Source organism: Poeciliopsis prolifica, unplaced genomic scaffold (genome assembly GCF_027474105.1).
Source record: "Poeciliopsis prolifica strain line A6 unplaced genomic scaffold, Auburn_PproV2 SCAFFOLD018, whole genome shotgun sequence".
Classification (NCBI taxonomy): domain Eukaryota; kingdom Metazoa; phylum Chordata; class Actinopteri; order Cyprinodontiformes; family Poeciliidae; genus Poeciliopsis; species Poeciliopsis prolifica.
In genome coordinates, this window is record NW_026562393.1 from 7,128,011 (window position 1) to 7,142,155 (window position 14,145).

A 14,145-nucleotide genomic window follows, 5' to 3' on the forward strand; every position below is an offset into this window, starting at 1 on the left:
AAATGGCTCCATCATTTCTAAGACACGTCACACTCAACAACACATTTCCTGCTCTGAAGCTAACAGTGGCCGTTCTGATTATCCTCAGTATCAACAACCAAAGACATGCAAACATAAAACCAACAGAGCACTTACTGTGATAGCCCCCCTTTCTGATGCTGCCCTGGGTAACCGCCGTATCAGAAAGCACCGCTGCTTTTTGTAAACAATCTGAATAATATGAAAACCTACATAAAGACTCCAACAACACTGCAGAGTTTGGCATCATTTTCCTTTTATAAAAAAATAAATAGAAACACAAACATTTTATACAAAGACAACAAAATCACAGAAATCATCACTTCAGTAAAGCAGAATTTAAATTCAACACATCTAAAACACTAATACTTAATTTGACAATAATTTACCAGTAATGCTCATAATATATGCTTTTCTTTTTTATTTTTATTTTTACAGATTTACTGATAAAATGCTTTTAAAAAAAGCAACAAGTGGGATAAAAGTTTGATCATTGTTTTACCACAGTGTCAATATAATATTTGATTTTATCATCATGTATGAAGAAAACAATTACAATACAATCATAGTCAAAGACGTCCATGTAAATGTACATTAGTGGAGATAAAAAGCTTCGAAATGTTGAACCTGAACTGAATTAAGAAAAGAAAGAAAACTAGGTAACTCTTTATTTTAAGAGATTTGCATAAGACTGACATCAACATGATGCAACTCCTGTTATGACATGATTGAAATGTTATATAACGTTAAATAACAACACTTTTAATGCAAAGGTATACTAAAAGCTGACAATGTCAAATTTATTTATATAGCATTTAAAAGCAGGTGTAAAACTGCACCAAAGTGCTGTAAAATATTAATAAAGTAAGTTGATGAAAAGAAAAAGAGAAATAATACAAGAAAGCAATCTGTATGTATTAAGATAATAAGAGAAGAGCTACAGTATCAGGCCTCAATTGAATGCCAAATAATAAAAATGAGTTTTAAGAAGCGATTTAAAATGATCCATGCTGTGGGCAGATCTAATCTGGATTATTCCAGAGAATAGGAGCAACAACAGAGAAAGGTCGATCACTTTTCTATCGAGTCCGAGGGACTTTCAGTAGCAGCCGAATATTTGACCTTAAAGTTCTAGACAAAGAATTAAATTTCAAAAAGATCCAGAAGATAAGGAGGAGCTTTAAAACTTTGTAGGTCGTTAAAAGAATTTCATAATCTATTCAATATGAAACAGGCAGCCATTGCATTAAAAGTTGATTAAAAGTGTTAAATTTGCATTATTCAGTAAATAATGACTCTTTTAATGCAAAATAAGTGTCATTATTTACTGAATGACACTTTTTGACAACAGCAATGAGCATTCATGAAGACTCCTTCATGTTCATAACAGGAATGTTTATGACACCCCTTCAAATAAAGTGTTACTGAAAACTTAAATGTCAAAAAAAAAATCCATTTAGGTAATAACACAAGTTTGGTCTCACAGAGAAGGCAGATAAACAGACTCAGTTTCAATTCAAACCTGTCATAATTGATCGTAATGGGAACTTTTCCACGTCTGTTGGCACACGTTTACATTCTGGAGCCAAAGGAGCTGCACAAAATGTGCAAAACAAAATTATTATTGGCTTAGAAAAGAAATGTGTGCACAATATATTTTCAACACTTCAAGGAGTTTTAAGGCCTTAATCCACCAGCAAATAGCATTAAAGTTATTGGGGAATTAATAAAAAACACTTTCAATTTTTACTGGTCCAAATTTACGATCAAGCATTTAACATTATCAACAGTTTAAGCCAAGAGTTGATTTTGTTTTAATGTCAGTTTGTTTGACAAAACAAAGCAATAAAAACTGGTTTTACGTGGATGTTTGCTGTGAAATATACGCTTTCTGTTTATTTACTGCCGTTTCACACCAAATGTAATGTAATTTCATCTTCTTTACTTTGAATAATGTGGAAAATTCAAGTTTATTTCTGCTTAGTTCTATTGTATTTTGAATTTGTTTACTTTCATTAAATTTTTATGCCAATACTGTTAGTGATACATTTTGATTGTTTGCCACAATTTCATATTTCATTATTAAATAAATGGAAATTTATGTTTTATCTTCATTTATTTGTTTTGCAGTTGAAGTACTGTTCGTATTTCAGTTGTAGTGTTTTTAAAGTATTATTATCTTCCGTTTATATTTGACATTTTGTCATTAAAATTATGCAAAATAAAAGTTTGGCTTGAGAACATTAGTTGCTTTTGGAAATTACATAACTTTTTGCTTATTTTTTATGGAAATACTGCATATTTTTATGTTAATATTTAAGTACATAGCTAGAAAATTCATATAAAGTTCAGGTCATGAACTGTGTGCAAAACTTATGATCGGATTTCAGATTTTTATTTATCAAATTATGTTTCCTACCAAAAAACTCCACAAAAAAAACCTTTAACAGCCACTCAGTTTATATACAGGAAACATAATCTGAAAAAAATAAAACTAGTAGAGAAATGCATCACTCGTTAAATAACTCCATGTTTAAATAACATTTTTCACAATACTCGACACAGTGATTTTAAGGCTATTTTGTTCCTTTCCTCTTTGAGGTAAATCATCTTCAATGACATGAAAACCACCTTCCTGCAAATGGGCCGATGTGTGCAAAACGATGCACAAAAATAATCAGAACTAAGAAAAACAATACAACAAAGAGAAATATTATGAACTAGATGCTTTGCTTTAATCATATGAACATAAATACTCTTATAAAATCACAGAATGATGCAGCAAAATTAAATAAATTAGTTCTGATGAGGACTGAAAATAACCTTTAAGCAGATAATGAGCGTACTTTTCTTTAAGCCCATATTTCTGTATTAAATTAATTTTTATTGGTCTGATGTAACATTCAAATCTTCATTAACTAGAACAGAAATTAAAGCTTAAAACCTCAATCTGTAGATAATTAATCTATACTTAGATTAATTATTTATCCACTTTAGTGAATTGAGGTATTTAAAACATTTTAAATTTAAAATTATTCTAATTCATTAAATATTCCTGTACATTTTCCATTATAAGACTACAGCCACTTCCTGTAAATGAGTGTTTACTATCACTTTGCTTAAAATCGACTTCACTAGACTTTAATTTGTATTTTTTTCTGAAGTTTTTGTAAGAAATTAGACACCTTTAAGGTAAAAACTGTCCAAGCAGGTGAGGATGAGGATATGACGTCACACCCGAGGTAACGGCGACGTAGTTAGAAGCGGGAAATTCAACATGGCGACGCCCACAGACTTTGTTTGCGGCGCCTCTTGAAAACTTGACTTTAATACTGAAGGTTGCAGCAACAGCTGGGCGAGAAAGCGGCTCAAACAAACAGAGAAACCCCAAGACGATCCTTGAGTTTCAACAACAAGACGGCGAGTTTAGTGGCTTTTAAAAACCGTGGCGTTGATTCATTAAGACCGGCTCGAACACACATCACCTAAATCTTCTGGGAATTCAGGCTCACATATTTTCATTGCATGCAAAGGGAGCCATAACGATCAGACAGCATGCTGGTACAGGTCACTCCTCAGAAGGAAGACGTGGTGACGCAGTAGTAAGACGTTCACGGTAACGCCGTCGTCTCCAGTCTGGCGATGTCGAGCAGCTCCTTACTAACCGGAGTGACGGTTTTGGCAACTTTGAGGCTGCCGTGGAAACCGGGAGGACTGTGCAGGATGGACGGGGTGGATATGGAGGTGACGATGATGGACGACGGGTTCTTGGACGCCGTCTTTGGTCCCGGTTCCCTCGTCATGCTGTCCAGCTGTGGATGATTAGGTAAACTAAACTTTATAAAGGAGAGGCGGTGATTGCACTGCAAAAAAAATCTTACCAAGTCTAGTTTCTAGTGCAAATATCTTAGTACATTTGAAATAAGACAAAACTGTCGTACAAGTAATTTTTAGCAAGAAATTGAGGCTTTTTTTAAAGTCAATAATTCGTTAATACTGAAGGAAAAGTTTTAGTTTAAGATCCAACTCTCCATATCAGAGAGTATTTATTATTTATTATCATTATTGTTTCCAAACTGAAGCAGATCTTAAACACAACCACTTCACACCTTTTTTTGACTGATGGGAGGAAACTCTGCTGTGTCTGGCTGTAAAATCAAGAGGAACATGAACTGAAGTGGAAACAGATTTTTTTTTTTTTTTGGTGCAGCAGCAGTTAAAACATTTCAATATAAACAGCAGACATTTAAGGACTGGTTGGAATTAAATGAAGACAAAATAAAAGACTTAAGTGTCTTTAAAATGTTTTTTTTGTGATGAACCAAGTGCATGCAGTTAATTATTATAAATATTGTTTTTAAAAGTGTCACTTATTCTTATATAAATTAGAAATTTAATGCTTCAGCATTTTCTTGCAAACAGAACAGCATGTATTTACATCTCATACAGCAATGTACTTTAAATTTAACTTCTTTACTAACAAACAACGTCCTGTAATATGTGCTGTAATTCGATAAAACAGAGTATGAATTAAATAATTTTGCATGCAACCATGAAATGTAAAATATGAAATAAAAACAGAAATTTCTCAGGACAGAGACAAAAGCAAAAGTTAAACTATATCTGATGATCATCGTTGTGTGAGCATAAGCAGCGTGAATCTGTTGATGATTTAGTTATTTTAATGTCTGTCATGAACAATTAGTGGATTCTTACAGTAGCAGGCAGATGGCTGGTCGGCGGCCGGCTGATCTCCAGCATGCAGATGTCTTCAGGCTCCGTCAGAGTCTGAACAACACGTAAATAAAAACAGTTTCAGTGTCAAACGATGTTCTGTGGCTCCAAGTCAGGATCAGACAGAAACCTGCTTCATTTAGGGGAAATCAGCATGCAAAGCTCAAAATGTTTCAACTCGGATTCTCACCTACAGCAAATTTGATATATAAAAAGTCTACACAGTTTTAGTGATAATCCAAAAATTTAGTTTTTTTCATGTTTTTAACTGGAAAACAAACAAGTCTGTTAAAATGGAAAACTAAAGAAATACAGTGCTAGATTACATGAATAAGTAAAAGAAGCAGGACTTTCCTCATATTTCTGCACTTGAATTTGTTTAACTTTTTAAACTTGCGAGAGTTTAGAAAACACATTAAAGTCAGGCAACATTAATTAATGAAAAGAAATAGATATTTGTTATTGTCCCGATTCTTCCTGTTTGTATTAAAACTGTTGTAACGTTTATAAAATATGTTGTTGTTTTTTACATATTTGCGACACTCTGACCAGCACTGCTCCCCAAAAATGACCTAAACATCTACAAGCAGTGTGACACTTCTATTTCTAATTGATTTTTGGCTGCATTTATTACTGAATCCTGTGTACATATTCTTTCACACGCAGCTGATAAGTTCATATTCAAGTACAATAGAAACTCTAGCAACTTTTGTGCTGAAATTTCTCTGAACAAATGTTTACATAATCAGATGCAACTTAAGAAAAGCAAACTTTGGGTTTAATTGAAAAAAAAAGATGAGGGTCATAAAATGTCATGCACTGCAGCGATATCGCAAGTTTTGTCTGCAAATACAACTCTGGAATGCGTTTGCAGACATGGAAGGAAGAGGAGGAAAGAAATGTGACAGCAATTTGTCACAGTTGTGTTTTCCATTTTTGTGTTTCCTTTCCTGTCTGCCATCACAAAACACTTTGATATGTGGGAAACAGCACTACGAGGCAAACCATGCGGCTCCTTTTGTTCAAAGGAAGGATAGTTTCTGCTGATGACGAGAAATTATGTTTACTGTGTTCATGATGCGAGAGATTCTGGGAGCCTTTTGTTTGTTTTTCTTGTTTTTTACGTTGGGTAGTTTGGTTTAGTTCCACCTCCTCTCAGATGTTTTGTTTGTTTGATTTGAATCCACACAAACACAGATATATATCAGAACAAGTTTAAACAATATTTACACTCATAAAATTTGTTTTAATGCCTTTAAAAATAAATATATATATAAAAAAACTCTTGTCTTTTGGTGCTTATGTGTGGAATAGATACTCAAAGACAACTAAAAACAAATAATCAGATGTCCATTTTTCAGATATCCATCCTGATATTATACACTAGAAACCCCAAAAGTGAATTTCAACATATTTTTTTGCTTTTTATTGACTTTGTTTCCATTAGACTGAAAAAGCGACAGAAAGGGGAAAAAAACACCAGCTACAATATCTATGTTGCGTTATTTGACCCAGATCTGCTTTAGCCGTGCTGAGAAGCTTCTTCTATTGAAATTTGAAGTTGTTGATAATGTCGCCACCTACTGACAAACAACACATACTGCAGCCTTCCTGAGTGGAATCTAAAAGGTAAAGGTGAAAAATTTTGTAAAAAATGTCAATAGTGTTACTGTCACTGTAGTTTGTTCGTTGTTGCCTGCTGGGCTGATGGTTTGCTTCACATTGTCTTTTTTACTAAACTAATACAATGCTCCTGCAGTTTTAGCTTTAATTTGAAAATTGACACTTTTAGATGCCATCTGAACTTTGCTACATCTGTGTTACATTAGCAGGCTGAGGATCCTAAAAGCATAAAAAAGGCATAAAGTAATGGCAATTTACAGAAAAAAAGCAGAGTGGAGAGAAACGGGAGACACAACAATGAAAACAATTTAAAAGGCAAACATTAACATAAATTTACACAAATGAGTTACATTTAGCTATTTGTAGCCAGTGTTGAGTCATGTACTTTAAACCTTCAGCTTAAAATATTTCCCTATTATGCAATGATATTAAATGGTATTTATTTCTAAAAAAAAATTCTGAAAGGTTGGTGAACAAATATTGGGTGGTGAATTCATAGATTTTTTTTTATGTTTCTGTTCTTTAATCACACTTACATTTTTAAGGCGATAACAAAATGTACATATAAGTCCCAGATAACCTGAATACACAGGAGCAGCTCTAGAATAGTTAACAATTTTACACAGGCATAAAAGTTATCAAAACCAACAAGGCTCTGGGTTAATTGCCTTGTCAATTTATAAGTTGTTTCATTTTTTACGCCTCTGTGATAAAAACCTTTGGCTGAATCTCAAACACTCTGTACAGATTTCTGTGACAGATCAAAATGCCTCTGCTGCATGTTTTCTCAGCAGCTGTAAGCCTCAGGTGTCTGCACTGACCCCAAACAACCTTTTCTCACACTTCTGTTTCCCAGTGAAGGTGTTCATCTGATTTGTAATCTGACCTGTTTAGGTTTGTTGCAGATATTATTCTACTGACGTCACTCCTAAAGGCGACCTACTTTGCTTCCTTGAACAGGTTAGGGTAGATTTTTTGCACAAAATTACTCTTAGGTAATGAGATTTCAGTCGATTTCCACTTCCTTTCAAAATGAGACGTTTTAGAGGCCCCTTTCACTTTAAATCCAAATAAGCTGCTATTGGCCACGTCCAATTCAACGTTTGCACTCGCATGTGAAAATGGCTGCAAACAGAAGTGCTTCTATACAACCATTCATCTTTGAAAAGCAGAAGCGGAGCCTGCTGTGCAACAAACACGGAGGCAGAAAGTTGCTTCTGGATGGTAAGTCAACAATAAAACACTCGCCTTTTCCAGCAGCCATTGTAAGGGGCATACAGCGATAAAACCAGCTGCCCAAATGTGCTGGGGTTGCTAGTTAACAGGAAGCTCCTGCTGATTTGTCACGTTAAATTCGGAAAGTTTTTGAAACGGCTCCTTTTACAGAAATAAAAGAAAAAAAAAACAGCTGGGTGTTTTTGTGTTTTTTCTAAGCGCCTGGGATGTTTTTAGAAGCAGCTGAGATCCAAATGGAAGTACAAAAACATGCAAAATGTGAATTTTTAATGTGAATCTATAAAAAAAAAAACTTTAGGTGTAGAAGTTTATAGTTTGTGAAATGACAATCCGGATTTTGAATTCAAGGAAAAAATCTATCCTCGTCATCTGCTGTGGAGATTAAAGAACCAAGCGCCTTCATCTATCAGTTGCTGCCGTATGCTGAAACATGAAATTACATCATGCACACTGTGGATTAAAACTGAAAGTCCCAGATTACTGGATTAGCGCTCGGTCTCTCTGCAATGGACTCCTTGGTAAACCTGACCTGAATGGCAGGCAGCCCATCTGTGAGAGTCTGTGTGACAATCTAAATAGGTTATTCGCACTTTATTCTTTTTTACACATGATTACAGACGGACAGAAATGCTTTATATCTGTTCCACAATGTTTTCCAGGCACTTTAATTTCTCAGAAAGCAAATTAAGAAGTGGAGCATCTGATGAGTTTTTATTCCTGCTTGAAAAGTTTTATCTAAGACAGACAAAATAACAGGATTGGTTTGTTTCATTTACAGAAAACGTTCGAACCTCTTTAATTTGCTCTAAATAGTGTTAAAAAGTGGATGTGGTAGGAGGAAAATGTTTCAATGGAGTTATCAAGATTTGACTTGTATGTTTATCTTAAATGATTCTAGTCGCTTGAAGTCCTACGGCTCGCATATGTTAATTTATAAAACCAACCATAACTTTACCAGAAGCTCAGTTTTCCTCAAAGGAGTTTGGAATAGTGTTGTCAAAGAAATTGCATAGAAATACTAAACTACAACTTAATTCTCTCATTATTGAAACTCTATTCTCGTATTAAAAACAAAAATAAAACCTTTTATTCTGATTCTAATTTTTCTTTTGAGAATCACAGACTGAGCAATCTTGATTAAATGCTACTAATTGAGTTATAAAACTGAACTTAAGCCAACAAAATTAAGTTTCTGCAGCACATACTGTTAATCTGTTTTAAAAATCAAGTTATAAAATGCTGGTTTGTACAGATAAATTATTAGATATTATCAGATTCTCGATCGTATTTCAGTTCAGGGGATTTAAACAGTTTCTCAAGGCAACACTGGAGGGGATAATGCAGAGTGAAGATGGTAATAACAAAGCAAGCAATGTATAAATAATAATATCATCAGAACCACCCACTCAAATGCTGTTATTTGCATAAATTAAATTCAATGTTTATTAGAATTATTTAAATGAAACCTATTTAAATATATTACATATAAATATGCTTCATCGATGGCTGCTACTCCTTATTTTTAAGGCGAATGCCAAAACACTTTTAGGTCTAAGCGGATGACGATCTATGCCCTGTTTGAAATCGCATCTGTTGCACAACTCTGAAAATGGATCAGAATTCAACCATTGGAGGGATATTCTGGTTTTTGGGAAGTACTTTTGAATAAAGCAGTGAGGATTTCTGGATGGATATTTAACCCTTTCAGACCAAACGAAGCCAAATTTACAGAGGCGTAATTCTGCAACATTTCTGGAAAATTCCAGCGGTTTCTTAAAGGGGAGACGTTGCGCTTTCCAGCCAATGTCGGGTTATTACGGTAATTTCACCCCCGCCATTGCAGCGAGTTGGATTAATTTGATGAAACTCTCTTTTAATAGATGGTAAATTACAAAAATAACTTGCTAGATATTGAAAGGCCTCGTAGTTATGGATAAATGAGCAAATATATTTACTCACAGTACATGTAAATAACTACGTACAACTAAAATAAACAAAAATATTCAGAGTGACATTTGAAATTAGAGAGTTATAAGTAATTAGATTTTTAAAAGACAAAATTGTTCACCTTAAATTCAGCAGTGCAACTGAACTGCTGAGGTTAAAATCTTAACCTTCTGGTAATAATTCCTGCTGGTACCCCAAACTGGGCGGCCACGACCAGCAGGTGAGATCCACTTTAGTCATCTCACTTCAAGCTAACTCCTCCACATGTTGTGAGCAGATGTTCCCCTGCTGGTGACCTTTCTCCAGGTAATGGTGCATAAAAACGCACATGTGTCCAAACTTGCTGAGGTGACCCTCGCTGGTGGGGCTCTGTGATATTTAGGAGATTGTTTCTGTCTCCCTCCTTGTTGCAGAGGATGATGTAGCATTAGACACATTCGCACACATGATGTAGCTATAGACACATTCGCACACTGTGGCTCTGATGACTCTACCCTTGAAGCGCCAGCGCTCTAACCTACATCTGACTTTTTGCTTTTAAGACATGAACTGGTCTACAGGGGATGAGGTTTGGAGTCAATTTTATATTTGTTTTAGCACTTTTAAGCAATTCTGTGATCTGGGTGATTTCACAGTCCATTAAGCTCCACTTGGATGTTGCAAGAATACAAGCTTGTTGAACTCCTGAGTTTTTGTTGCTCTACATTTGCACAATTTAACATGTGGCTACTCAAACGTCACAACAATGACTCACCAGGAAAATGCCAAAATCCATGAATAAGTTCAGACACCAAATATACCTTAACATGCATCAACATGTACAGTGTAAACTGTGTTAGCATAGAAGCTAACATTCATGATCTTCCTTATTTCTGCTCTTTGAGGTTCAGCAAATCAGGGTCAAGAAAAATGTCAGGTTGTTTTGCAAATGCCAACAAACAGCATGTCAAGTAGCATGGTGTCTAAGTATTTCAGCTTCCAATCTGCATTTTCTTTGCTCTATAAAAAATATATATAATCTGTGAACCGCAAACATTTGGAATTTCCTCCAACAAATAATTCACAAATAGGTGAATTCACAAATTAACCAAACAGGCACGGTTACACTGTAATTATTTGATTTCATGCTAAGGTATGCAGCCACTCTGTATGTACCAATGAACATTTTATGTCTTTATCATCCCAAGTGCTTAGAGTGGCTGACCAGACTTCTCAGTAAGGGCATAACAGGAGCCGTTTAATGAGATGTTGAGTATTTCTCCAGAAAGTGAACATTGCTTAACAAAGAGAGTCTAAGATTTGATCTTAGTCTAAGATATTCTTATTAATAGCAAATTAGCTACAAAGACAAAGAAGCACTCCTAAAACTGTTTCTTTATGGTTTCAAGAAGAAAAAATACCATCTATTGACTTTAAAAGTGACCTATTATGCTTCTACGAACAGGTAAGGATACAAAACATGTTCAGCACAATTTTTGATAATCATTCTGCCTATTTTGAGCTCCTTTCAGATTGAGATGTTTTAGGGTCTCTTGTCACTTTAAATCCAAATAAGCTGCTGGCCACGCCTCCCAAAATTAGCATTTATACAAAACGCACAAAAATGGCTGCAAACAGATGCACTATTATGCAACTGAACATCTTTGAAAAGCATAAGTAGGGTCCCCTGCACAAGCAACAAAGGATTTCTGACTGGTAAGTCAACAATCTTTTCCAGCAGCCATTGTACGGAGCATTCAGCAGAAAAAAACAGCTGACTAAATCTGCTGGAACTCTGGTTGGGTTGCGAGGTAACAGACTGAGCTTTGCTGGGGTTGCCAGGTCATGGCGGTGCCTGCTGATAGATTTTTGAAACGGCTCATTTACCAGACGCCAAAGAAAACATTAACTTATTGCCAAAAAACTTCAGTGTTTTTTTTAGAAGCAGTAGAAACTCAAAAGAAAGTAGAACATTGAGAAAAATATTAATATTTGCACATTATGTCTCCTTCAGCCAATATGACCTCGCTTTTCAATTCAGCAAAATCTAAATGAACTTTGACATAATGACAAAACAGAAGGACGTAATTTCAAGAAAAGAATCTGAAACCACAGGTATGAGATAAAACTCAACAAAACTAGAGGCGTTTTGTTGAGAATGTGCAGAATGTGTGATTCACATGTACATTTAATGTGCTCTGTATGGATATGGGTCATCCTCGTGTACTCACGGTGAGCTGTGAAAGGTGACAAATGGCCGGGTCAGTGGGGTTGAGGGCAGCGGTTCTCTCAAACGCTCCTGCGCTGTGACCACTCACCTTTGACCTCTGGCTGGCATGGCGCACCTGTTTGACGTCAGCGGACAAGAGGCGACCGGCAGGCGTCCGAGACGAGCAATCCTCCTCGGTGTCCGAGAAGTGCGCCTGTGACGATTCGGTTCCGAAATGAGTGACTTGCGACTGGAAGGCTTTGTGGATGGAGGAGTGAGACAGACATACCAGATGAGACATGAGGTACACTCACTGATTCGCTCTCGGACTGGGACGAGGCGCGGTGCCTGCCGGGGCCTTTGCACTCTGATTGGCTGGTCAGCGTCGATCGGCGCGTGGACTGCAGGCTGCTGCTGCTGTAGCGGTCCCTGCCGGCGATGCACAGCAACATGCCCAGATACGGTACGTATCTGCTGATGGCCGATCTGAGTCAGAAAGAGACGCAGGTAACACGCTCAGGAGGCAACTTCACTTTAAGGACACGATTTTATCGACACGATTTCATCGTTCGGTTTGGAAACAGACGATAAATTACAAAAATAACTTCCTAGATATTTAAAGATCCAGTTGTTATGGATAAATGGGTAAATATATATTTACTCACAGGACATTTAAAAGACTGTGTACAATTAAAATGAGCAAAAATGTCCAGCCGTAAAGTTGAAGCAGAATCTTTTTGATTTTGAAGATTTTATTTTTGGAAAATCTGGAATTTTTTTCCCACTAAAGCACTCCGTTGGTTTCCAAGGTTTAGAGCGACGTCAGCGCGTTTAAGGCTTATTTTCGTTTTTGCCTAAATGCTTCTGTTCATTTAGTCTTTGAATTAAGGTCAAATATAATGTAATATTAGTCCCATTTATTTTTAAATTACGGTACAAGAATAAAGTCATAATGTTAATAGAACACAGTAAATATAGTGAGAATAAAGCAGTAATTTTATGAGAAATCCAATTCAACTTGTGAAGCTGTGCTTTAGTACATTTAGCTTTAGTGAAGCTACAAGGAAGCATGTTTGCAATTGCCAAACAAAGAATCCAGAAAAAGTAGAACATTTTTGATACAGTTACAGCTGTTTGTTATCAATGATTATTTTATTGTTGATCAAATTGACTAGTTTTTACATTTGTGACTTTTCCAAAAACTGACCTTTTGTAGGAACTATGACTGTAAATTAAGGAAAGATGAAAATTTATTTGTATTTTAAAGCGTTTTTTGCACTTTTTAGCAACCAGTCATTGTTACTGAAAAGAAACATCTGACAAAACCTGCAGAATTACAACCTTATGTTCCTTGAAATTACAGTGTTATATTCGATATTAGATCTAATTCATCAGGTCTTCATTAAATCTGACAGCCAGCAACTCATGATCTATTTCTGACACTTATCAACCAGCTTCATATGTGCAGCATGATGGTAATTACAGATAAACGAAACGGGATTGAAAGCTATATAGTTACAATGGTTACTAATACAGGCAATTTGTTAAACATTTTTTATCAAGTACTGTGGAAAATGTGAATTTTTGCAAAATGCCATTTTCCAGAACTGAAAATGACATCTAAGCATGTTTTTATTTCTCCTATCGATGTTTTAAATGAATGAAAACCATGATGAATCGTTTTGAAAATTATTTTTCTTTTCTCAGTGTGAAACTAAAATGTTTTCCTGATGACTAAAAAATAAAATAACTGTTTTATTGTGCTGCATTCTTCAAACAGACATGCAGAAGTTTCTTAATTAAAAACTCAAAACAAAAGAAACCTTAAAGTTCGGCTGTATTTCTGTTTTATAATCTGAGGAAGAGAAACAGCATCGACTCACATCCTACCTGTATTTCGGATGCGTGATGGCGTATATGATGGGGTTGTGAATGGCTGAAGCTTTGGCGATCACAGCAGGAACTGTATTCAAGTAAGGAGTCAGTAAGTCGGCGTACCTGGGAGAGAAACAATGAGACGCGTGAGGCGACAGGGAGAAGAATGAGAGCAGGAAATGAGGACCAAGTGAATGATGGGAGTTATTAAAAAGAGCAAAAGACCTGAAACTTTTTACATAATGCTTAAACTCTGGTCCTTTTCACGTTTTCATACGTTATATCAGCTTTTTTATTTATCCGACTGGCTGACATTTATGACAGTTTTGTTGAGAGGAAAAAATAACAGTTGAATTTTTTAGTGAGGACGTGGCTAAGATAATAAAGCAACATTTTCTTTCTCTGTTGGCGAGTCATTTTTCTTGACCTGAAATACAATCACAAAAACAATTTCATGCAAAGTAAAAAAAAACAACAAACGTGATTCCCTTGTGCTTGTAAAATAGGCAAAACAGGATCCTGTT

General features: G+C 35.5%; 1 protein-coding gene across 1 annotated transcript in view; it reads right to left on the minus strand.

The window, feature by feature from the left end:
• Positions 1-270: 270 nt before the first annotated feature.
• The window catches only part of LOC129368150 (melanopsin-A-like), a 31,005-nt gene continuing 17,130 nt past the window's right edge, over positions 271-14,145 (minus strand). Inside the window, exons 7-11 of the mRNA XM_055043009.1 lie at positions 13,637-13,744; positions 12,061-12,232; positions 11,769-11,960; positions 4,735-4,806; positions 271-3,830 (exon numbers count right to left, since the gene is read on the minus strand). Of these exons, the coding sequence (XP_054898984.1) occupies positions 3,630-3,830; positions 4,735-4,806; positions 11,769-11,960; positions 12,061-12,232; positions 13,637-13,744 (745 nt within the window). The 3' untranslated portion in view covers positions 271-3,629. The remainder of the gene's footprint in view (positions 3,831-4,734; positions 4,807-11,768; positions 11,961-12,060; positions 12,233-13,636; positions 13,745-14,145) is intronic.